General features: G+C 33.9%; 1 protein-coding gene across 1 annotated transcript; it reads left to right on the plus strand.

The window, feature by feature from the left end:
• The first annotated feature begins 1,277 nt into the window (after positions 1-1,277).
• Positions 1,278-27,561, plus strand: LOC127866519 (uncharacterized). Its single transcript, XM_052407081.1, has 6 exons — positions 1,278-1,880; positions 11,437-11,667; positions 22,870-22,990; positions 23,502-23,628; positions 23,909-24,083; positions 24,375-27,561. The coding sequence occupies exons 1-6, from the start codon at positions 1,400-1,402 to the stop codon at positions 26,255-26,257; spliced, it is 3,018 nt and encodes a 1,005-aa protein (XP_052263041.1). The 5' UTR covers positions 1,278-1,399; the 3' UTR covers positions 26,258-27,561.
• Positions 27,562-27,897: the final 336 nt, after the last annotated feature.

Below are 27,897 nucleotides of genomic sequence, written 5' to 3' on the forward strand. Positions count from 1 at the left end.
CAGTCCGCACAGGCTAATCAGGGACGACACTTTCCGCTTTTATGGCATTTTTCTTTAAAAGGAAGTCCCTTCTTACCGAAAATCTTGTTTAGGCGGAAAGTGTTCTCCCTAATTAGCCTGTGTGGACTGCACAGGCTTATCTGGTGCGACACTTTACGCACATGCATTATGCACAGTTTTCTCAGAACGCGACTCAATTCACTCGTTCTTTGAAAGCGATTTGACTGTATTAATCACAAAGAGCAAGGAATTCTGCAACCCTTGTTTGATTGATGCTCAGTATAATAACTATAAAACCAATATAATTGTACTTTATAGAATACATCAGTGCGATCTTTAAAAAAAAAATATCTTTATTTTAAAATACCGCGCATTGGTATTGTTTAGTAACATTTCTCTATTGGTGTATTTAATATTAATGCTGCATACGAACACGCATACTGCAGTATATAGTTGCATAAAATGTCTTCACTTGCAATTTTCGTGATCAGGAATCACGAGTACTGCCGTATTTGTTTTTTTTTAACGGGATGCATCTTATTCATTTTGAACGATGAACAACAATATAAATCCATTAATAGTTCGAGCTATTATCCGAGCTATTTGCCGAGTACAATGTCTTTATATGATCTATTAACCGACAAATACGTTCGCTTGCACATGATATTGAAATCTTGTGTACATTTTACTACCCTGCGCTCAGGATCGGCACAAGTTCCGAATTGTTTATTTGAATACAACGATAATTGTGTTCTTTGTCTTAATTTGATTAGCGAGTATCCAGCCAAAATTTTCATGTTTACTTGTACAAACTTATAGAAACACCAACTGCATGAAGACACTGTTTTAATTTTAATGATTAGATGGCACATATTTGAACGTGCTCTGCAATGCAAAATCTATCATCGTCGATGCGACAAATACGGTACAACAAATTATAACTTATGCATCAAGTTAAATGTTGGCAATCGATGAATATCTTTTTGTTTCCTTAATCATAAATGCAAAATTCGATAGCAACAACCTCGAAAGTGTAATTTATTCAATAAAAATATGAATTTCGAAGATAGTCATCAGCAATAATTGACAAGGCGGTCAATACTAATTATCCTTATGAATGTTTGATTTATGAACTAATTATCTTTATTGTTTCACACTCGATCAAGACGTTCGCAGCGTGTCCTTTATCAGTGCAAGGGACATTAATCGTATTTCCTGCGGTTGACATTATATAAGCCTTCTCGCCCCTTCTTAAATCATACCTGCACCGCTAGGAGTCGCGCTTCAGTAGTCGACAGGCGGTGATTACAAACAGAGCGAAATTGCACACATGAATGACAGCAGCTGAAATGTGAAAGTGAGAACGGAAAAAAACTACAAGTGGTTTTAAAATTAAAGGATGTCTTTAAAGGTTGTCAAAAGTTCCACAATGGCGTTGAAAAACCAAAGAGTTACATCCAGGTGTGTTGCTATTGTTTTTAAAAGGAAAGAAAATGCACATCGATCTGTCCAAATTGACAGCAGTGAAACCGTTCAAAGTGATGCTAATGATGCGCATTCGAACAAAACCAACGCGCATTGTGATTTCAAAAGAGATTTGTTTAGGCTTACCATTACTGGTGAAAAAACACACTGTGATATTCAGAAGAGATACGATGACTTTGATGCAAAAGGTGTTTTTGATGAATTTAAACTACGAAATAAGACCTGTTACTGGAACCCTGCCCTAGTGGACAGTGTCAATTCCCTGGAATATGTTGGGTTCATTGAGCCACTGACCATACTGGTTAAAGGTGATGATGTCCACCTGGAGAATGTCCGCACAGCGTGGGGCCGCAGAGTCCTGAAAGACCCAACTGGCTTCACCATTGACAGGATAGGTAACAATAGTTATAATAATTAAAATGTAAATTGCTGTCAGGCTATCATGAAGTTAAACCAATGCCACCATAGCCATTTGTAAAATAGGTATTATAATTATAATAACATTATTACTTAAAATGTGCATATGCTGCACTTCATTATGATGTGCATTACTGTTGAAGGTTCAATCAAAATATTACTGTCAAATAATATAATTACTATTTGTATGTTACACTTTTTCCATAATTAAAATCAATTTGGTATTTATAATATTTAAGGCTTATGGTTTTGCCATAGACACTATATTGTGATGATACAATTGTGGTGTCTGACATTTTTAAAAAACACTTGAGACAATGTCCTATGGCATTTTGTGAAGGTAGTATCCTGGCATTATAAAGATAAAATTTCCATAACAAAGGGAAGAGCACAGCTACAAAAAAAAATATGACTGCTTATATTATATCAGAACAACATCATTAAGATTTCGGGAAATCCTTGTAAAATTGCCTCAAGCAGTTACGTATACAGCAAGCGTTACTTCACACCATTGTGCCAATTTTCTCACATAGGTATTAAAGTATGCCAATAAATGGAGTGACTAACTAGGTAGCAGATCTGTCTGCACATTTCCATCAGCATTTCACACTGACACTATGGTATTTCATACACCTCAACTGTTAGATGTCTAAGCATATCAGCAATACAACATCATATTTATTTAAGCAATCAGCTAATTACTAAACATTCTTATTTGATTAAATACCATTAGTTACAGTTAATTTGTGAACTAAACACTTATATACCAGTGCGTTATATGGAAACAACACTTATATGTTTTATCTGTTTTAGATGAACAAAGTTAAAACCTGGCTCATATTTATTTAGTGTGTTTTTCCTTTCAATGCTAGTATGCTACACAATTAATATAGGTACAATAATGGTTAGTCTGAATTTTTTTATTGGCATTTTTAGGCAAACATAAAATGTTGTGATACTATCACTATTTTTTTATTTGATCATACTCCAAATGATGGTATTTATCAATTATGTTATGTAACAAAATTCTGTACATTTGATTTTTTGTTAGCGGTCAGTTGTCTTCATGAATTGATCAGATGGGTTGTGCTGAGGTGTGAACAGGTCTGCCCTGGGGTGGACAATAAAACAATATAAATGTGTCATGTTACTTGCTGCCCCCATCTGTATGGGTAATAAAACATCTGATCAATGAAGAGCATTTTGGCAGATCAAAGCAGTTAACAAAGATGAATTGCCTTTATTTAATATTCGTTATTATGTAATATAGCTATAATGGAGGTATGAATACAACATAATTATCATTGAGTTTATAATTGTAATTAGCATCAATCATAATAAAGAAATTAAAAAAAATTATACATGAAGTAAAAGTTTGACCATCAAGCTTGATTAACGTTAACAACCAAGTATGCGCTTCACCATTTTAACATAAATTCATATCACTACATGTATGTATATTCTACTTATTTACAAAACAATATGTATAAGTTTTTAAGTTAAAGTAAAATTGACTTCCAGGTTACACTAATAATTGACTTATTGTTTGTAAAATGAAAAATAATTCACACAATTAAGTTTTTGTCATATCATCTGCAGAAAAACCATTTATATTTAAAAAATATTATAATCAGTTGTATATTGATGATGATATTCAGGTTAAGCCTTTGCATATTGGTAACGAGAATTCCTCCAATAAGCATATTGAACACCAGTCCTGATGCTGTTGACATATTTTATTATTTAAATTCTTCCATTGATGTCCTAAAAAGGTGTGTTTGGTGGCTTAATACATTCTTGATGAAGCAAATCTGCATTTATCTCAATGAAACGGCATCACACATGACTGATTTGTGTGATTTGATTATCATAACCATTATAACCAATCGCTAAGTTTCAAATTTTGAATTTATATGTTGAAGCATCATAAAAGGTTACTTTGTTGAATTTCCTGACATTTCATGTGAATTCAAGCTGCATATTTAAATGTTTGGAAATAAAGCAATGCACAGTATCAGGGCCAAACAAAGAGGTATGCAGTATCATGGTTCAAATTATTTATTTATTTTTTACATGGATATTTTTCTTATTATATACAGTTTGTATGAAATACATGTATCTGCTAGCATTTAATTTAAAGATAAAAACCAGGGTGATAGTGATTATTCACCATATCAATTTATGATGTTCTTGAGTGTTTTTCTCATAGCATGCAGCTGTTGAATAAATGAATGAAACATCAAATAAATCAAAGATGTGAATCTGCTAGAACAGTGCATTAGATACAGCCAAGATATGTTACATGTGGTTCTTTAAACATTCATTGTTCTGTGTATACATTCTTAAAAATATTGTCTGAAACCTGGGCATGGTAAAAACTTATTTTTATAATGTTTAAATGTTGACCTGCGTCCCTGCAAGGGCAAGTAAAGGGGTAAAAACATATGAAATTAAAAGATTCAGTTATTCACAAATATCTGGTCAATACAATTGTCTGTAAGTATTTTTTAATCATTATAATTTGTGTCATATGTTTACATTATCTTCAATGCTATTACATGTATAAATATTCAAAATCTGGTATAAAGTTCTGTATGAAAACTTTTCCCCACAATTGAACTTCCAACTGTTCAAGTGGATTAAGGCACTTAAGTGTATTAGTCTGATTTTATTAGGGAGAAGTCACTTCTCCTTTATCCAAAATTGTGGGTTAGTCACCATACTTTTGCAAAATTTATGAAGAATTTGAATGACGTCTATCAATTTATGGCCTCTGTAAACCTCAAACCTTTTTGTCATAATTGTTATAGAATAATATTTTACTTAGAATATAAACGCATTATTATCGACACCAAAAGCATGTTTCAATGGTATGTTAGAAGGTTATCTGGTATGTAGTTAATAGTGGTAGTGGAATGTGGATGTAAAAGGGCAATTAGCTGGACAGCATGTGCAATTAATGACTGATTTATTGGTCATGTTACACCATAAGACATCCCATTTATGACCATTGTCAATTGTCTTTTTTATGTTCTCAGTTCCTAAGGCCAACATTTGTGTGTTATTTGTTTAACTGGAACTTAACAAAATTGTGTCTAGGGTGGGGGTGTGTGAAATAAAAATAAAAATTATATAAAAGACTTGTACTATAAATAACGATATTCATTTTTTATGTTGAATATGAAGATAATTGTTGGTATTGATTGCAGAGAACATTTTTAACAATTTGAAGGAACATTTGTGTTTAACAAATTAAATATTTTTGTGTAATGAAAAATATATTGTTTGTGCAAAGTAGTATGCATTTTGAGAAAACTTGTATAATTATGTGATCTAATCTGTAAATATATTTTTATAGCTTGAATGAAAATATATATCTTGCATAAGTTTGTGAACTTGATTTTTATTTATATCTTTAAACAAATTAGGTTTTAGAACTGGCACATTAGTAAACCAAAAGATGACACTTAATAATGTCCTTAGGTGTGATATGTACATTGTGTTGGTTAACATTAACTGTTTTTCCCCATTAACATACTAATACCTCTAAGGATATTCTTAGAGTATGTTTTTCTTTAGGACTTTCCTTTATCAAAATGGCATTTGAGATTTGCAAAAATCTATGCTTTCATTAGGGATAAAATCTGATCCAAGAATTAAACCAAGTAAATCCTTGAGGATTATGTCTTACTATATTGTGGATCCTGTCCCAAAGAAAAGCAGGGAAGGAGATGGCAGTAGGAGCTGGCAAACAAATAATAAAGGGACATAAGACAACTAATCCCGCTCAAATAGTAACAGTGGCAAATTCAATACTGGTAAATCTTCACTGTGTGGAAATATGATAAATAACTGGCAGATTGAAGTATTGATCAATCCCCATGATAAATAATCAAAGATGCTATCACAGTGACCATAATGGGGAAAGTTATCTGATAGAATACTTGTTTGTGAAAAAGACATTTGTAAAAATATGTAAAGAGGGTTTGGGGTATACATGCAGTGCTTTTCTCGTCACTTTTAACTGTTTTTCGAAGGGATTTTTTGTTTGATTCTTAATCTTGTTGTGATGTATTGATTTTTGTTGGTTATCCCAGCAGTATGAAATACTGACTTAAGTAATTGTATGACATTGAGCTTCGAGTGAGTTCCTTTAATCAACACTATAAAGGGAAAAAAAAAAAGTTAATTATAAACATTATCTCTATCATGATCACACAATATTACTCAAAGTCTCAAATGTCGCATGAAGGGATTATAGAAAGAATAAGATAATCCCCTACACAAGATTATCCAATTGTTGGTAACGCAAGAACAACTACATGGATTAATTCTGACAATCATGTTATAATATACCTGAAGAGCAGCATTTCATGTGTTTTGTTACAGCTGATATTTCCTGCCATGCATTATTTGTGGATTAAAATCTAAGGTCTTATTTAATTACTGCTAATCATAATGCAACAAATAATGGTTGCGTCTTAAGCTGCCAGCTTTTGGAAAGAGATAATCTAAGAATACAATTACTTTAATATTTTAAGTGGTTTAGCAATAATGCAATATTCAATTAAAAAGCGATCATGTTTAATTGTTATGCTTTGTCGGAAATGATATTTGAGACACATTTTATTGAGTCACATTAAGTCAGTTCATATGACACTAGTGACAATAACACCTTGAACAGGTGAATTAGCAGTTATTGAAACCCTCAATTTTTTTCTCGAGCCTTGATATTTATGGGTGCATTGCGTCAGTGGATTGGTGTTTACTGAGCGTTAACTTTGTTCATCTATTCAAAGCTGAACTATTATAGCAAAATATGCTTATTGACATGATTGTTGAATGTGAGAAGTTTCACAACATCAATGGACAATTGCATGAAAAGCTGTCTGATATAATGAGATTAGGGTATTATATATTCATCTGTATTGAATCCAAAGATACCAAAAAACTCAAGTGCAGAATGAAAAGAGAGTGAAAACATGAGGCAGTCCTAATATAAACTGTACATACAGTAGACTCTGCCAATACCGGACTCTCTGAATACCGGAACTCTCCTGATTCCGGACGGTCGGGCCAGTCCTGGTATTTTCTCCTTCTATTTCTTTGTAAAAAAATGTTGAATAAACCGAACTCTCTGAAAACCGGAAACCGGACGGGTATCTCCGTAAATTTGGTCATTTTCATCGTAAAATACATTGAGTATACCGGACGGTCTAAATTCTCAAGATGCCCAAGGTGTGAAAATAACAATACCTAGTCAGCACAGCGAGTGCGGTGTCACACATTTTGCTCGCGCAATTATCGATTATCGGATTAAACATACCATAAAGGTGTCAAGTCGTTAAAGTAATGTAAAACAAACTGTGAATGTCTATAATAGACGTGCTGTAACACCAATAAGTGATTGACTCGATCGTTTTATTAATTATTTATTATCGCCTATGATAAACAATTTAATTAAAAAATTAATGCATGCCGTTGCGACGATCATTTTCTTGTGATCTTCTCGGTTATTTTTAAAGATCTTATAACCATGTTTTTAACATAAAGGAGAAATGTGCTTTCAAGCAAAGAGTGATCTTGGACTTTTTCGTGAACTCGTAAACTTAAAGAATTAGTAGGTTTTTAGATTATGAATATCTTAAAAAATATCTTAAAAAATAGTTATGACGCTGTTTTTTGCTTGTGTGTATGTTTTATGATATTAAATCGTGTATCTACAACAATCTTATTTGTGTCGTCACTCGCCTATATGACAAATGCCACGTGCGTACGTGTATAAAGCACCACGCTCACTTTCGGATTAATCAAAACAAGTCGGTATGGATTTTTTTTTGCTTTTAATCGATTAAAAACACATTTTTTAAGAATGCAATTAACATCATCAGTACCTGCGTACAGTTATCACATGGTACATGTAAATGTATATGGTTTGTTTTATTTTTATGTGATTCTGTACACAATGCATACCATGTATATTTTGGCAATATGCAAACTCTTGGTAAACCGGAACTCTCTGAAAACCAGATGATCAGGCCGGTCCCGAGACCGTCCGGTTTACAGAGAGTCTACTGTACAAGGTTGACTTGAGGCATGGTCTGGGAAAATGGGGCTTAATGCATATGGTATTTTTCGTTTTAAGGAAGTCTCTAAATCTAGCCAAAATCAATTGTAGATAGAAAGTTTTGTCCTTGATAAGGCTAATCTGGGATGACAAGCACATGCATTAAGCCCCATTTTCCCAAAGCACGCCTCATTTCTTAACCCTTTTCCATAAGAAGCAAAGTGAAAATAGCTTCTACAACCAGTATAAAACCGGAAAACCCTGCAAGTTTAGTAACTCGCAGTCTGTTCAGGTTTTATGCTGTTTGCTGCTCATCAGTATCTAAAGGTTGGAAATGAAGCCTTTAAAACTTGATCCAATAGTAAGAAAGGTATTTAATAAAATGTAACCAGTTAAAGGACTACAAATGCGTCAAATTAAACATGTATCTAAGTGGTAAAGGGTTAAAACATGATAATTGCAGATCAGATTCTTCAGCAATCATTTGCATCTGCTGAGCTTAACATTTTTATTATTTACCAGGTATATCAGATTCACCTTTAAGGTCCTGGTAGATCCTGTCACTTAATTATTCTGATGAATTTTAGGACCACAGCTCTAATCTTACATATCAATAGCAGGCTTCAAAAGTAATGTTAGTGTATTTAAACACAATTTGAGTGTTGCTTATTTCAGTTTTTGTTATAACAAGCTGTTAAGTGTTGCATCAATTGATACCAAATGTGATACCATGCCAGTCAACGAAGTTTTGCCTCTGAACACAACATTATCACCAACATTGCTATAACAATATTTAACAGAGATCTATTTTTTGAATGTTCTGTTGATACAATGCAGATAGGTGACATGATTTCTGACAGCGCTTTGTCAGCAGTAGGCATTGTTTGACCTCTCTAATAGACCAGACCCTGGGTAAATGATTATAGCACCTGGTTCCTGTGGCATCTATGCCAGTAAAATAACATGTACCTCCACTGGGAAGAAAGTTTTCCTGATAAAACATGTTTTGTTTTGCATGGTAAAAAACTGATGAGGAAATGGCTGGCATCCTTGAAGATATGCATAGGGATGTTTATTGCTATGGTGTGATTTATTCTCAGCATATTTGGATGCATCATGAAATGTACATGTTTTTAAATGATAGCAAACCAAGATTCTCAGTTCAGATATTGCTAAATTTTCTTTTTCAGTTATAAATTGGGAAAGATGCGCTAGTGAAAGAAATTATAATGATAAACTGGTATCAATTACATTTTCTTATAATATGACTTTTATCAGAAGTAGTTAGATAAGCAAACTTATTTTAAAAAATCTCCAACAATACCAGTAATGACTTTATTTACAAGAATACCAGAAAAATGAACTTAAATTAGACTGAGGCTTGGTCCGTGCTTCATTTCGGTAATGACTTTATAAATACTTGCTAAAAAAGAGTATTATATTGTTAATTTATAAAATAAGGACCAGAAGTTCAGAAAGCTATCTAGCTAATCATCTTATAATAAAGGTATTATATAGGCCTCAGACTGAGCTCCTCTGACATCAAAATAGGGAACATTCTTTATAGCCCAATGAAATCCCAGCAACCATAAGATGGATGGGAATACAAATTGTCAACATGTCATGAGCTAAGTGTAAAGCCAAACATCTATGGAAGTTGCATGTGTAAACTGTACAAACAATGATATTTTGAGTCGCATTTTCAATGCAAACACAGCAACATTACAACATTGAATATCGACATGAGGATTGTTTTAAGTACTCAAGACACCGCGACTTATTGACTCCTGATTTTGATATCAAAGTAAAGAAATGTTTTGATCGATATCAAGATATGATGTCAGTTACCTATTTAGTACATTAAGTTTCTTTTAAATTTGTCTCAATTTCCTGCAAAACCATGCCAATGTCAATCAAGCAGAAGTGTATTCTTTAATGAATTGCTCTCAATCGTAAGTGGCTTTGAACTTATTCTGATCCGTCTTTAAATTTACTATTGATGGAAAGTGATATTTTACACCTGCCTGTTAAGTCTTATTTCACACAGACGTGTTTATTAGTGCAAGTGACTTAGTTCTGTTTGCTTAAATTATTCGATTGCACCTGTCAATTACCTGAAGTATCTATCTTCCAAATATATCTTTTTACTTCATAAATGAAATTGCAACAGAAGGAGTTTGCACTGAATTGAGAATGATTGTCAAATTTATTAATACTCGCAACCCACCTCTTGTGTATCTGAGACCTCAAATTTACCCAAGTTCATTGTATTTATTTGGCAAGTGTAAAGGTCCTATTTGAGGTTAAAGAAAGCATGCATTATTTACATTAATTTAAAGACCAAAGGCCAGAATGGGCCCTTAAATTTTATTTTAGACATCTTCAGTATTTAGCTGGCATATATCCTTTTGACAGTATATAATAAGAATTTCTAAAGAGTATCTTTATAAAAAAGTTTGGCAAATTTGTAATAAATACAGGTGGAAAATGTGCACCTTTATATAACAAATCTCAATTGCACTGCTTCAAATATAAGGAAACTGTTTTGGTTGAAACTTTACAAACCCAGTTGAAAACGTAAATATGAAGCAAATACCATAAGTCTGAAACTCAATTTCTGTGCTAAATGGGCCTTGCTCTGGACAATACTTAATGCATGTGGGTAAAGTGTCATACAAGATTAGACTGTGCAGTCTCCACAGGCTTAGCAGGGACCACACTTTGTGCTTTCATGCATTTTTTTAACAAAAAAAGAAGTCTTTTTTTAAAGAAAATCCACTTAAGGCAGAAAGTGTCTGCATAGGCTAATCAGGAACGAACATTTACCAACATGCATTAACTCTTTCAGTGTTGGAACTGAATTTTGAAGGCCTTTGCAAACAGTTTGGATCCAGATGAGACGTCTCATCAGGATCCAAACTGTTTGCTATTCTGATAGTATTCTTTGAAATTTTTTTGAAGAAAATGCTAATTTTAGAAATTCAGCAGACAACATTTTTGCAGACGACAAATTTCCCAGCATGCAAAGGGTTAAGCATGGTTTCCCAGAGTGAGGCCATTGTGTTGTGTACACACCGGTCTTACTGACCTGTGTACTAACGAGAAAGGAATTGTGGGTAGCACTTCTTTAACAAGTGAAAAGTGAAAGCAAAATTAGGTCAGGTAATCGTGCTTCTGATAATCGCTATCAGTCTTAATAGAGATTCAAATCACATTTGAACATAATTAACTAAATAACATTTCTTTAAACAAGTTCCGTTTTAAACACACAATACAAAACGATTGTTCTTTCATTATTAAATTTTTCATTTCTACGCAGAACTACTTTGGCGGAAGCATAATTCCCCAAACCAGGGAAATGTGATGCGTCTTAGTATTGAGGTGACAATAACGTAGTGACGTCACCGTCTATGTATAGAATGGAGTGAGACTCAAATATTCAACTGGGAAACTGTTGCTGGTTTCAGGTGATGTGAATGGCATAGAGATGCAGGTGATACCGCAGACCCAGTTCATCCCCCTGCCAGAGGCGCTATGCCTTATCATCATGGACCTCAACAATGGCCAGATCGTGGCCACACTCGACACAGTGTGTGAGCGCCTCAAGCACTGTTACCAGGGGATTCATCTCCCTAGCAACCAGCTTGTGTATGAAACCCTCGGCCAGCTCATCCGGGAACGGAAAGTCTTCCATACAGGTACCCTCCTTGTTTTTTGTATTGATTTTGCAGACACTCTTATCAAAAGTATGTGTCAAGTTGGACTATTTTAATTTGGGAAAAATTCTGAATGGTACATTTATAAAATAGTAAAATGAATACAAACTTGCTTATTTTGGAATATTAAATATGTGGCAAACTTTGGTCTGTTTTATCTATAAAAAATGCAGCGGAAAAATATGTTTTTGAAGGATAAAAACACATTTCAAAACCTTAACTAAATGAGCTTTATAGTGGCATTTATAAACATAAAAGAAGGAACTATTTCAATATAAATAGATTTATGTTTAATTTGTCGTGCAATTGCATTTAAAAAAATGACAAACTTATTTTCAATAGAGGCATTTTGTGGTTGTACAATTGTTTATTCTTCCAATGTTTGCTTAGAGTCCATTAAATCTTGTTTTAGAGGCTTGACATGTTTGTCTTATGCATAATGGCAGGCAATTTATTTTTAGTGTCATAGGTACATGTACATTTGTACTTCCTGCCATATTTGAAGATTTGTGTCTTTAATTAGAAATATGCAATAGCAGTTGAATTGTTTCATTTAGTGCCAACATTTCTGCACCTTATGTTGAAGGCATTGCAGTGTAAATAAGAACAGTGTGATGTCAAAGCATGTCAAAAGGTTCATTTGTGTGATCAATAGCCAACTAAAGCAAGCAGAGCTACAGATAAGCTGCGTATTTGCGTAAATACGCAATAAAAAATAGGTGGATACGCATTTTTTTCAAAATCTGTGCGTACCGGTACGCAAAACAAATCGCCGATACCCAATTCTATGCGTAATGAAAAATCCCGTTTTGTTTTGGCCGTTTTGAATCGAGTCTTAATCGACAAGCGCTTGTTTTTATCTGGTAACGTATTTACCAATCGTTTAGATGATAACAAATGCAATTCAAACAAAATGCAAACAGACTATTAGTGAAGCTGAAATTCATGAGTGGCACCTACATACTCCAAAGTAATCGAGCGTTTTTCAACCAAAATAGCGTCGATCCAACCTGTCCTCTGTGTAACGAAGCTCCAGAAACGCTAAGCCATTTTGTTCTGAACTGTTTATTGATGTCAGAAATACGTAAACCCATTATAGCAGACATCCGCTTTGAAATCGAGAGACTGATGCCAAATACATGGGACTCATTCAACACAGACGAGAAAGTACACACAATTATAGACTGTTCTGGTTTAAGACACAGGGGTAAATTAACAAAAACAGAGACACTGAGGCTTCAGAGTGTTGAGTTCCATTGTAGAAGACTTTTATTTACTCTACATACTGAAAGATATAGACACTTACAAATAATAAACGTCATTAAAAACAAGGCTACATCCGCGGTGCATTCTTATAAGTCTAATATAAGTAGGAAGGTCTCATCGGTGTCACAAACTTTACACTAACGCTTTGACGTGCTTGTCACGGTTGGCCCATAAGGGCTGTTAAGACAAGGAATACGAATACGAATACGAATGGCGTCTCGAGGCAGACGAAAAGTTGCGCAAAAAAATACAAAAACATTTCCTTTGTCGTGGTAAATTAATCTAAATATAAAACAATTGCAAAGGGCATAGTTGATGACTATAATGAATTTTGTTTGGGGCATTTTCGGTCAAAATACACTATATTATACTACCACAATACCGTTCCAAACCCCTATGATGGGGTGTGTTGGGTTTCTAAAACAAAAGTACTGGCCCATATTATTGGAACAAAAACAAGTAGAAACACATTCGATGAGTGGGTTGAGAAATTCCCTTGTCTTCAGATTGTTGAATCTGATAGCAGAAAGATGGAACAACCTATACTGCGATTGAATACATAACAGTGACTTTATGTAGGTACGGTTTTGAGAAGCTAAATTCACGTTTTATTGTAAATACCCAATTCACTTGTTTGTTTTGGTACAAATACCCAATTATTTTTTATATGAGCGGGCATCATACTTTTGGATACCCAATCACGTTTTCCATTACCCAATTCATTCTTATTTTGAAGGGTATTACCCAATTACCCCAAAAAGCTTATCTGTAGCTCTGAAAGCAAGACAAGCTCAAAATTAATTGTACTGTTATGCTTCTATGCTTCAAGATATTGTTTTATTATGCCTTAGAGGGATCTTTTCACGGTTTGTTAAATTGACAAAATTGAAAAAAGTTGTTTCAGATTCGCAAATTTTCGTTCTAGTTATGATATTTGTGAGGAAACAGTATTACTGAACATCAGAGTCCAATATAGCCATTATATGTATCTTTTGACGATTTGAAAACCTAAAAATTATAAAGCGTTGCAACGCGAAACTATTGAATAATTTGGAGAGTTCTGTTGTTGTTGTTTAAATTTACGAAACTACGAAGATTGCTTATATAAGGTATAAAATACTTATTCTGTGTATACTCGGCGGAAAAGCCGAGAGGGCTAATTCGTTTTTTCTTCAGACTAACTCCAGGATTCCGGGGGTCACTGGTTCGAGCCCTGGTACTGGCTACTTTTTTTTCCTTGTTTTAATTTTATTCTTGATTTTTTACTGGAGCTTTTAAGATCCAATGTTTACATTTATCAATATAAAGCATTTAATGACAAACTTCAAAATATGCCAAAATCTGTGAAAAGGCCCCTTTAAGGTGTTGTTTTATTAGTCTCCTACCGGTTTCACCAGAGGGGACTTATGGTTTGCGCTCCGTCTGTCTATCAGTCTGTCAGTCTGTCTGTCTGTCTGTCAGTCAGTCAGTCCGTCACACTTTTCTGGATCCTGCGATAGCTCTAAAAGTTCTTAATATTTTTTCATGAAACTTGGAACATGGATAGATGTCAATATGGACATTATGCACGTCATTTTATTTCGTTCCTACGTCAAAAATTCTGGTTGCTATGGCAACAAATAGACTAGAAATACTGCTGAAAATGGTGGTTTTCTGGATCCTGCGATAACTTTTAAAGTTCTTAATATTTTCATGAAACTTGAAACATGGATAGATGGCAATATGGACAATATGCAAGTCATTTCATTTTTGTTCCTACGTCAAAACTTCTGGTTGCTATGGCAACAAATATATAAAAAAATATTCTGAAAATGGTGGAATTTCTGACAATGGTGGAGCTGGTAGGGGACTTATATTGCTTGACAATAGTCTTGTTAATTATCAACTAAATATTTTATTAAAAAATTTTGTTTCTAAATTCCTTTCTGCATATAATTATTGCCATGTGGTTTTTAATTGACTCATTATGTTTTGTCCAGTGGGATTTGGTTATATAATTTTTTATCTGGAACCTTCTTTTGCTTAATTTTTATTCAGAAATATTGTCAGAAATGTTAAAACATATTTTTTACTTGATAGCATAGTTCTAATAATGTTATAAAGTAATACGTTATTTGTCTTGATTTGAATTCAGTTCATGTTACTAACGTCTGTTGGAAACATATAAAAACAGCAGCAGATTCTGCCCTTTTATAATTTCCAATAAATTCTGTTTGAAATAAGGAGTGTTGTTATTTGTCACTTTTCAACTCAGTGAGAAATGATCATTCAAGTTCTATTTATGTCTATCTGATAACCTTTTTGTCATGATGAATTCATTATGTCAGATCAATCTGTGTATGTTCAGCTGCTTACTGTTAAGACTGAAAACATATTGCTGTGAAGTTTTACAACCAGAAGTAGTTTCAATTATATGACATTTAAATGACCGAGACATTTAATGCAGATCTATCAAACTCTCAACAGTTTTCCTGTCTGCTTCTTCAATTTTATGGTCCTTGTGTGACACTTTTCAAATCATCAGCTGTTTTATCTGGGGGCATGATTTGATAGATAACTAAAATACAAGAGCATTATTTTGTAAACACCACTATTAGACTACCCTTGGTGTTACTTTGTGAACAAAAATATCCAGTGATCTATATTGTCAATGTTTGAACAACAAAGATTGCATTTATGCATACAAATTTGTGCATTAATTAATATTTTTGACATGGTTTTGTCCATTATTTACATGGCATGCTTTTTGATAATGGGTTATCGTAGTAAATATAAATAAAACAGTGATTATAATTGGCCTGTTTAATATAAGATCAAAATTGCCATTTACAAGTTGATTGTTGAAAAATGATGTTTTAGTTAGATGTCAATGGGTATTAATGAAATACATGAAACACAAACAAGGAACATTACAAAGACTCTGGTTCTGTAATATTATGATCTTATTTTGATAAGTGGTTAAATATTACCAGGGGATCTATGTGTTTTATGAACAATTGTACCTTATTGGAATGCCTTAATTGTGCTTCATTTTCACCATACATCAAACATTTACAGTAAATGTTGGTTGGGAAATTTGGCTCTAAGCCTTCCTTTTAATGATATAAAGTGCCTATTACATTGTATAAGACGGCACAGAATCTAAAAGTTATAAGAAGTAATTCCTTTAATTTGAAACATGTGTTTACTACATTCGAAGGGTGGTATACACATTAATTGTAGATTGAGAAAGTGTAGAAGTGCCAATAACTGGAGAAATGTCAGACAAAATGAAGTAATGACTTTGCGATAAGAGGCTTCAGAGAAATTCCGCTGATGGTTTTGCCATTCAAACTTAAGCATTCATTAGAATTTGTTTATATGCCTTGCATAAACAAATCATATGTGCAGGTTGGGCACAAAGATCTGGACGCATTCCAGTGTAATAGATCAGACAAGCAGACATGCTTGGAACTTACTGCAGTGCATCTGAGATGAAATATAGAGCAGTGTGAGGGGATTGATGAGTGAGTTCTTAGTCAATTGAATCTGACTTGAAGTAGTTTTCACAGCTTCCTGGATGTTTTCATAGAGTTATCCCATCAGATCATTACTTCAGCACCTTGTGATATGTTTTATTAATTTACCATATATACCTGGGAAAAATTCCCCTCCCTCTCCAAAAACAACTTGTACCTGTATTTGATGTAAGTCTTGAGAATTAATAATATTGGCCTATTTTTAAGTTGAACACTCAAACCAAAGCAGATGCAATTCCTGGAAATCAATTGTACTAATTGAAATTTACATTTACAGGAAAACAAATCAATACACATCTGAAATATAGCAGAACTTTTTAGCTCACCTGAGCACAACGTCCTCATGGTGAGCTTTTGGGATTGCCTTTTGTCCATTGTCCGTCGTGCGTCCATCGTACGTCCTTCGTGCGTCCGTCGTCAACATTTGCCTTAAGAACACTCTAGAGGCCACATTTATTATCCGATCTTAATGAAACTTGGTAAGAACATTTGTTCCAATGATACCTCGACAGAGTTCGAAACTGGGTCATGCTGGATCAAAAACTAGGCCAAACAAAAGAAAAACCTTGTGAACACTGTAGAAGTCACATTTGATGCCCAATCTTCATGTTACTTTGTCAAAATGTTTGTCTTAATGATATGTTGGTTGAGTTCAAAAAATGTTTTGGTCCATTGAAAAACATGGCTGCCAGGGGGTGGGGCAGTATTCCTTTTATGGCTATAGAGAAACCTTGTGAACACTCTAGAAGTCACAATTTTTGCCCAATCATCATGAAACTTGGTAAAAACATTGGTTTCATTGATATCTCGGATGAGTTTGAAAATGGTCCAGATCGGTGAAAAATCATGGCCGCCAGGGGGCGGGGCAGTTTTCTCATTATGTATATAGTGAAAACATGTGAACGCTCTAGAAGTCACATTTTTGGTCCAATCTTCATGAAATTTGGTCAGAACATTTGTTTCCTCGATACGACGGTTGAGTATGAAAATGGTTCGGATCGGTAAAAAAACATGGCCGCCAGGGGGCAGGGCAGCTTTGCTTATATGGCTATAGTGAAACCTTGTTAACACTCTAGAAGTAACATTTATAGCCCAATCTTCATGGAACTTTGTTCGAAGATTTGTTGTATTGATAGCTTGGCTGTGTTCGAAAATGGTTACAGTTTTGTTGAAAAACATGGCCGCCAGGGTAGCGGCAGTTTTCATAATATGACTATATTTAAACCATGTTAACCATGATGATGATGATTATTATTATGATGATTATGATGATACTAGTAATGGATTCAGAAACATTAACCACAACCCAAATATCTAATTATAATTATTGCATTGCTCAAATTAATTATTGCCATTACTAATAATTGTTATCTATATCATTGCAGAAATTTAACATAGTGGTAAAACCAATAAAACAACAAGAAGTGTTACATATGAATCTTATTTGACTTTTCATTCCCTTATCATAGACTACTCTCTATAAAAGTCATTTATACCTGTGCCTGCATTTGTTGCCAGGTGGTAGTTGTGTAACACTCCTGAAAATTGACCCCAATCACGGACTCTAGATTACACGGATAAGAAACGGGACCGTTACGCCAAATATCTTGTTGTGTCTAAGTCACGTGACCGTGTCGTAACTATCGATCTTTTATCGAAGCGCCGATGTTATACATTTGATGTACCCACTCACGTATTTTTTTTAATTATAGTTTCATTTCTAGGCCGATTTTGACAAATTATATATCATTAGAAAGCTTACGTAACGTAGTGTTCAGATATATAAATATATATTAAGTTTTTCTTCTGATTTCGGCAGCCCGGCGAGTTATAACTTTAACTTTTGCAAATATCATACCGTTTTGGAGTTTTAGAATCTAGATTTACGGTTGACATGTTCGTACTTTATACCGATTTGTAGCGTTTATATTTGGAGTTCAGTTTTAAAAATAACATCTTGCTTAAGAGAATAGAATTCTGTATATGATAGAAAAAAAATGGTTTAAAAATGAAAGCAAGTAAGGAATGAAGGCGGAAATAAGTAGCGCGCGGTCCTAACGAACCGAACTGATGGCGATTATGCTTTTGTTTAGATACCGGCCATTGAATTTCCTTTGCCATGATTATTAATTTTTTTTATGGAATATATTGAAATATTTTGTTCTAGAGACATATCAATAAAACAAAGTATTAATGAAGCTTAATAAATTAACGATTTTAGCTCTTGATCATAACACAGAAAGGGTTATAATTTTATGATGAAACAGCGTATATAGCGGACCCTCTTGATATTTTTTGGCTTTGCATACTTCAAATATAATGAGTGTCAAAACATTCATCGTTTGTTGTTTATTATCAAAAAGGTAATTATGTAAAATTAAATGAAAGGTTATAAACCATAAATTATCAATTAATTAAAATTATTTAAAGATTCTTGAAAATCACGGTCAACTGTCTATGCATGTATATTGAAATATCTTTATAAGTTATCAGAGTTATAAATATATAGAATTCTAAATTATAACTCTGTATTATTTGTATTTTTCAGAATGATTATTTAACGCCGTTGTGGTCAAATGAGAATGCTGTTTTTAATCATGTTGTTCCGTACACTACCATACACTCTTTATAGGACTACGAAATGACGGAGTTTTTTACCGGTACCCGCTAAATACGTTAAATGTTAAGTATTAGATTTTTTAAATGTTTAAAATGTACATGTATAGGTATTAAGCACTTATAATTATTATGATTAAGCTGGCTGACATCTATACAGTATTTAGTTTATGGCAATCTGTATGGGTAGATGACTATAAATGTTTTCAATACGCTACATATCTTATAAACGCAAAATTGTGTAATTGGCGTTACATTACTCCAAGAAATGACCTCTAATACCACGAGAAGACATTGAGGTATCATAAAAAGTGTAAACTGACCAGACATTGCCACCTGTGGTGAGGGACCAATATACAAGTATAGGTCCCTGCTGTGGCGTATGACACCATAGTGTTATTTAGTATTGGTCGGCACAGTATCTGATCATAACGAGATAATTGGTTTGTGCTGAACACAGGGGCAATAAAGCCATAGATCTATCAATAAACAAGATTATTGAGATATCTTTTATTGAACACCGCGATAAAAATGCTCAAACCACGGACTCTAGATTACATGGATAAGAAACATGGCAACATTCTCAGAATCATCACTGCTATATGTGTAATCACCTAACAATTCGTCTAAAAATAATTTATATTCTTGAGTTGAAGACGATTTACTGTTGTATAAGTCTGAATAAACTATCTGTCTGCCTGTCTAAATCCAAGCCGTCATCGTCCCAGTGAAAAAAATCTGATTTTGACTAGTTGGACATGATGCCCTGATGTCAAAATACGAAATGACCCGCGTTAACACCGACCGTGATTTTCAAGAATCTTTAATAAATTGATAATTTAAGATAAATAACATTTCAAACAATTATACATAATTACCTCGTTGATAATAAACATCAAACGATGAATGTTTTTGAAACCCATTTATTTCAAGTATGCATGCAAAGCCGAATAATATCGAGAGGGTCCGTTATATACGCTGTTTCATCATAAATTTAACACCCTTTCTGTGGTATAAACAAGAGCTGAAATCGTTAATTTATTAAGATTCATTTATAATGAGCTTTATTGATATGTTCCGTGAACAAAATACTACAATATATTTCATAAAAATCTAATAATATGGCAAAGGAAATTCAATGGCCGGTTTCTAAACAAAAGCATAATCGCCAAGACCGTAGCATCAGTTCAGTGCGTTAGGAACGCGCACTACTTTTTTCCGCCTTCATTCCTTAATTACTTTCGTTTTTAAACAATTTTTTTTCTATCGTATACAGAATTCTATTCTCCGAAGCAAGATGTAATTTTTAAAACTGAACTCCAAATATAAACGCTACAAATTGGTATTAAGTACGAACATGTCAACCGTAAATCTGGATTCTAAAACTCCAAAACGGTATGATATTTGCAAAAGTTAAAGTTATAACTCGCCGGGCTGTCGAAATCAGAAGAAAAACTTAATATATATTTGTATATCTGTTTACTACGTAACGTAAGCTTTTTTAATGATATATAATTTGTCAAAATCGGCCGAGAAATGAAACTATAATTTAACAAAAGACGTGAGTGGGTACATCAAAATGTATAACCTGGGCACTTCGCTGTGAATACTTTGGAGCACCTTATTTTTAAAGTCAGTCTTGTCATATGAATAACTTAAAATATTTGCTGAAGAGTTTTAATCTTTGTTTCTTTCCATCTAAGTCTCAGGTGAGCGACCCAGGGCCCTTTGGGGCCTCTTGTTTATAATTTAATGTGACTAGTTTTTCCTGCTTGGAAGAGAATATAATGCTGCATTTAATTATTTAAATATATTTATATAAATGGGTCAAGAAAATCTGTGCTTAAATATAATATGTTATATAATCTTGTATTGGCATCTTCCTACATAAAATTATTCCATTAACATTCACAGGAGAAACCACCTATTATTTTGATAAGCAGGTACAGCCATTTCTTGAAAATATTTAGATTGTTTGAGAAGATGCCAAACTATTTGAGATTATCTGATAGCAAAGTACTTCTTGTGATTTATGAAGAATGCACAAAAAAACAAAACCTGGGAGAAATTGCTTCCTTAATTGCCATTTATTTCCTGTAAAAGCCTAGATGGAATATTACTGCATACAGTTTCATACCAAAATCCACTGATAATAATTTTATACACATTTATTTGAAATGCCTTCTATATCAATGCTTTTAACTTTTTCTTTAGTTTACCCAGTAGTTTTCATGAATCAATGAATTGTATTAAGTGCTTTTTCTTTCAATATGATAAAGAGGACGCTCCATATTTGGCTGGTCTGTTCATGTCATCTAAATATGCGCTGGTATCATTCAGGGTGAGAGAACAACCTTTTGACCCTGTTCACATGAAGAACTTGTTCTGTTTCACCCCAATTATATGACCAGTTATGAAAATAAAAATCACATTAAAAAGCAATTTCCCAATTCAATAGAACTTCTGTTTCACAAAAAGGTGGATATTGTTTCTACATAGTCCATGGCCCATGGATTGCTATTATTTGAGTTTTTTTATAGGTTTAATCAAAGATTTTCAATACATTAATATTTTAAAGTATAACAGTGTTTTAAGTAAAGTGACACTATGGAGTCAAGTTTCATGATGATTAAATTCCTGCTCTTTAACGGAAAAAATTCTTTAAAAAAATGTTTCATATAACCCTAATACATGTATTATCGACTATTAAATCAATGTTCATCTAACTAGTGTAGGGAAGATTGCAAACATGTTTGTACAGGATTTAAATATTCAAATGACTCTGATTTATGGCCATTTACTCTTGTTGAAGGAGCCTTGCTTGAATCATGTTTATTGCTTCATATGAAGTCTCTACAAACTAATTTTATCTTCTAACACAATGAAACATTCAAGTAGGTTTGGCAATACAAGTACAATTTGAATCACTGCACTGATAACAAAGATAGACAATTTGATACCCAAGGTACAGGTATTCCTAAAGTTTTCTCACATTTTCACAATAAACATTTCACCCCCTGGATAATTGAACTCCTTTGAATGAATTGATTGAATTTTGTAAACTAGTGTCTGGCCTTTGACATGCATTATAGTTAGTGGGCAAATCTAGGATGTGCTATCATCCATAACTTAGTCCCTTACTGCCCCTAGTGTTACCCTGTGATAGCGTTTTTGATGAAATACGGTGCTTAGATGGATAACTGTTGTCCATCTTTTAGCATTTGGTGAACTGCAGTTCTCTCCCATAAAAGGCCTTTGAAATCGTGCCTAATTGCTTCTGTGAAAATGGTATTAAACTGAATCATAATTAAAACAAGTCATGTTAGATCATTTAATGGATTCAACACATTATTAATATTTAAAAGACTTTTTATCAATTAAGATATTTTGTAAACTATTTAACCAAGAAGGCTGAAATTGCATGTATAAATGTCTTTGAACATAGATAGAGATAGATATATTTCGGAGATAGCATACATACACACAATGCAATGAAACAACATGTACATAAAACAATATGAAGTAAAAACAATCATAATTGAAAAGTACATGCATAGAATGTACTATGGCATGCACACTAACGCCAAGGATTACACAAAAAGAGCAATATCCCTTATTTCCATTGTGGTCCTTGATTGTTGGTGGCACGACATAGAGAGGCACTAGTAATAAATTGATACTAAATACTATGTTAATCATAATAAATATATGAAATATAATACTGAGATTCAGATCAATGGACACAAATGTATCAATTATATATTTTCTGTATTTCTCTTTCCAGGCTGTGGTTACTTTGTGGTAACCCCGGATACATTTCGCATGCATGGAGATGACTTGCAGACCAGTGGCCTCATGTCTCCCTGGACCCATCTTCATCCCATGTACATACCAGCCATATTCAGGTAAGAGTGATTAATTGATTATCCACCCTATTTGCCAGTTTCATAGTGAACAATGTTTTCACATCTCTGTAACAGTTGAATGTTGAAAGTTTTGGGGTGAAAGTTTTTTATAACCATGCCAGTGTTCCTTTTATGGTCAATTTTGGAGCCAGAATTCTGCCCCATTTGCTATCTCAAAAAGTTTATATTTTTCCAAAATGACTGCCAAAAATTCCATATTGAAGGTGTCAATTTTTTTTTAAGTTAAAAAAAATGCAACATTTAGTTCATATCCCTATCAAACTTTATAAGATAAAACTAAGTGAATATAAACATATATATTTAAAACATTTTAATTTTCATATTAATAGTTTTTTTAAGCAAAAAACATCAACATGAATTTCCCAATTTAGGTCTAAACAATGTGATTTGCCCCAATCCAAAATGCACCGGGATATTCCCAAACTGGCAAGCAAAAACCCTGTAGGCTTCATACATACAATCTGTCATCGTCAATTGTTCTTTATTTTAGTCAGCGGTCTCGCCAACCAATGAGATCTATTTTGTGCCAGGTGGAAACCGAGGAGAATATGATTGGTCAGGGGAACTTGTACGACTGGAAAGACAAGCGGTATTCTGTCAGCAACGATAGATTGCAGGTGTGTTTATTAGGAATGTGCTGATAGAAAAAATGTATGGACACATTATAGTTCAGTTGTGTGACCTTTTGTCCCCAAGTTGACCAATTTTGTTGACTTAAACTTCATATAAGAAGTGATGTAAACTGATACATTTAGAAAACAAATTAAGTTTTAGTTGTTAGTTTTTGTAAACAAAAACAGACTAAAAACTTATTTAATCAAGAAAATTATATAATCAAATAAACTACATATGTATACAAGTCATTGTAGCAAATTTTGTACTTTTTGTTGCTGACAGATTGATAAGCCAGTGCCACGCATGCAGCGCAGTATGAGTCTCAGTGTGAAGAGATCACGTGACAGAGGACGCAAGGAAGACGATTCTGAAAGCGGCTCCTTAAAACGAGGCTCATCAGCCAACAGCAGAAATGAGAACAAGGGCAAGGAAAATAAAAAAGCTGAAAAATCCAAAGGTAGATGCTTGTATTAGCATGTCCACATAAAAATAATTATATGATTGAAAACGCCACTTTAGAATTTAATTTAAAAGCTAGTTTTTATAGTCTCCTAATGATTAATAGCTGTTTATTAAGAAGTTTTGTTTTACCTGTTATGTTGTTAGCTGTGACATTAATATAAATGTTGCAATTTCTGTTGATCTTAGTTGTCCAAAATAATTTATCATATTATATAATCTTTGACGGCTTGAATATAAAAATATCTTAAAATAATCATGATCAACATTGCGATATATTTAATTTCAGAAAAATTCTCTTTTTTCTCCAAATTGTTTGGAAGAAATAAAAAAAAGCAGTCAGACAAAGCTGCGGAGAGCAAAAAGCCTGTGGTGGAATACGCCACATTTTCTGCGCAGTTTCCGCCTCCAGAGTGGCTGTGGTACCAGCAGCAGGTGGATCGACAGATCCGCACCCAGACCTGGGTACAGCAGCAGTTGGCAAAGGCTGGTACTCTGTCCTATCTGCAGCGGGTGTCCACAGACAGCGGAACCAGCAGTGTCATGCTGGGTCCCAGCTCCATGCCAGAGAAGGTGGGTGGGGAAGGGAAAATTACAATGGGCCATGGTGGTAAACATGTTGAAGTGGAGATGGCAAACAAGAAGACAAAACAGAAATCTAAAAAAAATAGAATGCCAGTGGTCATTGCAAATCAACCAGGAGATACTACCTATATTGATGATGATCAAACAAATACTTTTAGAAACAGCTGTGGTCAAAAACAAATAAAACTGAGCTCTCTTCCAACAAGGTTGATGTCACCATCTCGAGAACTATTGCATTCTGAATATGTTAGTCACCCTGCATTCAGTTCAACACCACGTTTCAGCTCTATTCACGAACAGCAAGAAATGAAGGATGACACATTTGTGCCTAAACCGGAGATCAAAAGTGTGAAAGATGAGCATGATAAAGGCAACAAATCAAAATCAGGTAGAAAAGCACGCAAATCTAGGAACAAATCTCGAGCTGAGAGACATTCAAGCTACTTTCCAAGCAGGCATGTTAGCGGAATGAGTCAGCCTCTTTCTCCCCATGGTAGATCCACAGACAATGACATCAGTTTTGAATATCAAGGCCAGTTGAAGAATAAACACAGGGCAATGGGTTTATCTCAGAGTAGCGGTGTTAACTGCGTGGGCCTTACCAAAGCTACTCACGTGCAGAGTGTTCAGCATACCTGGGAAATTGAGGAAAAAATACACTCTGACAGATATGCAAGGTCTAACTCTTACCGTCACCCGGTTGCTGATAAGAGAGTGGATATGTCAGCATTGAGAACAGGTTCCTATAGACACATGCCAAACAGTGCTGTGCCAAGTAGACCAGGTACGCTTAGTTTAGGTCAGGGTCAAGGCTTAGGTCAAGGCCAAAGTTTGGGTCAAGGTCACATATATGCAAATGTACACATTTCTGAAGAACGAAAGCCCAGTTTGCCTGAAAGAAAGCACAGAAGTCACATGCAAGACATTGTGAATGAACAAGTAATGAGTAGAATGGATAGACCATTCTCTCCAGTGGCTTCTACAGATTCTCATTCAGACCGTCAAGAGATGGACAGGCGCTCAGAACATGGCAGTGAAAGAGAAACCTTGACCTCTAATTCGAGTCAGGGTCAAAGTTCACATGATAGTGCAATAGAAGGAACTGGAAGTGAGCAAAGTCTTGGAACTGTGATAAACAAACGGTCGCAATCCCAACAAGAGATGAACGCGAAAGACATGTTTCTTGGTGACAGTGGATTTAGTTCTCCAAGAGTCCAAGAAAATACTGGAGAGAGTAAACAAACTGATTGTGAAGCGAGGGACAAGCGTGATTTTATGTGCAATAACCTAAAAGAAGGAGTATCTAGGAATAACTCCCCTGTAAATGGAAAGGGGGAGGACTTTTCTGATGATTCTTTCGATAGAATTTCCTCTGATAAATTGTATGAAAATGTGTGTCTCAGTCATAGGGAAATGTTGAACAACATGAAATACTTGCATAAGGATATTAATGTCTCTTCTCAGAACTTAAATGTGCCAAATGTTTCACTGGAGACCAGTGGAAGCTCCCGGGAGTATGACCCCAAGCAAGAAATCATGAAGAAATTTAATTTGGAGGGGGATTTTCATATAGTTGGGGTAGTGTGAAAGGTGTAAGTGTTACCAGGCCTTGGCTAAAGCCTATTCATGACCTGGGAAATAGTGACGCTACAATCAGATGGAACATATTCATGACCTGGGGAATAGTGACGCTTCAATCAGATAGAAACTATTCATGACCTTGGGAATAGTGACGCTTCAATCAGAATGTCTAATAGGGCCACATGACCTTCAATCAGAAATGTTAGAAATAGGAAGTTTTATAAAAGCATTTAGAATACCATGCATGTTGTAAAAATGGAATGTGTATATAAGGACATAAAATGGTGCTATTTCTGTTATAAACATTTACTGCTTGTGTTAATATATACATTAAATACCTTTTTATTTCGATTTTCGGAAAAGGTTTTTATATTACTTTTGTACAAGTATTTGAAGGGTGTTGTCGAAAAAACACACTTTATGCAAATTTGCATTTGTAAAGTGTAATCCTTGACATGTTATTTCTTAGAAGATGCAAATAGTGAAGTGTTCCCAAACAAGCCTCTTTTTTTCAAACAGCTTTCTTAGCTGAAGTACCGTATGTAGCAAAACAGATCCAATTGAAATTCTCAATTACTAATTGAGTTATTGTAATCAAACGTGTGACATTATTCCTTGTATTTTATAAATAAGATATCTCCCAAGTTACATATAGCTAAGATGACTTACCTACTATACACAAAGTTTGGCTTAGAAAACCCCCAAGAAAAAAACTGACAAAAACGGAAAAAGTCGAAGAGTTACCTCCATTGGCTCTTTTTAATTTTTAATAAAGATGATCTTAATAATTGAATGTGTTTATTTATTTTATTACATTTTATAAATATTTGCTAGAAAATAAAGTATTATTTTTTTAAATCATTTTTTAAAAACCCTTTGTTAGAATTAAATTTTAAACTTGTTTTATAAGATGAAGCATAAGATGTTGTTTTTTATGCTCCGCTTCAAACACATAGTAGAGTTTTGAGACAAAAGTGTAATGTGCCATATAGACACATGTCTTGTTTTATAGTATTTTATTAAGTCGACTCATGCACTTGTGATTATTGTGCTTGATTGAATTTGACACACCCTTTTCTCACGATGACTGTTAAACAGTGTATATATTTCAGTTATATATTTATTTTGTTATTTTGATGTTGTGTTTGCAAAGACAGCTTTCAACTAGTTTTATCTATATCTGGATCACAATCTTCACAAAGGTATAGTTATAGTTATGTAAATAGACAAGGTAGTTCTACTGCAGGGGTGTTGTGATTACGATATTATGTTTGTTAAGTGCATAGAATAAAATTACTTATATAAATTTCTACACTGACTTTGTTGATTTGTATGGCCTTAAAGAGTGGAAGGCATTAAGCATTGCCCCCTTCTGTCGGTCCTCCTTTCGTACCGAAGCTTGTATTTTCACCTACTCTTTTAACTACTGAGTGGATCTCACTCACAGTTGAATAACCTTTATGTGTAGTGGACTTAAAAGAAAATTTTGGCTGCAACAAGTTCTGACAGAATTAAGCCCTTTTGTCTATTTTTCAGGATCAAAGCTTACGTTTTAAATTCCTTTGTGACTTATCGGTAAATTTTGCTCAAACTTTTACAGTTGAATGGTCTTTATTATGTTTTAGATGATGGGTAAGTTTGACTCC

The sequence above is a fragment of the Dreissena polymorpha genome, chromosome 2 (assembly GCF_020536995.1).
Source record: "Dreissena polymorpha isolate Duluth1 chromosome 2, UMN_Dpol_1.0, whole genome shotgun sequence".
NCBI classification, from domain to species: Eukaryota; Metazoa; Mollusca; class Bivalvia; order Myida; family Dreissenidae; genus Dreissena; species Dreissena polymorpha.

Excerpts from the sequence above, each read along its gene's own strand:
- LOC127866519 (XM_052407081.1), top strand. The coding sequence starts at position 1,400 with ATGTCTTTAAAGGTTGTCAAAAGTTCCACAATGGCGTTGAAAAACCAA. Across the intron at positions 22,991-23,501 it reads TACATACCAGCCATATTCAG|TCAGCGGTCTCGCCAACCAA; the intron begins GTAAGAGTGATT and ends TCTTTATTTTAG. Across the intron at positions 24,084-24,374 it reads AAAAGCTGAAAAATCCAAAG|AAAAATTCTCTTTTTTCTCC; the intron begins GTAGATGCTTGT and ends ATTTAATTTCAG.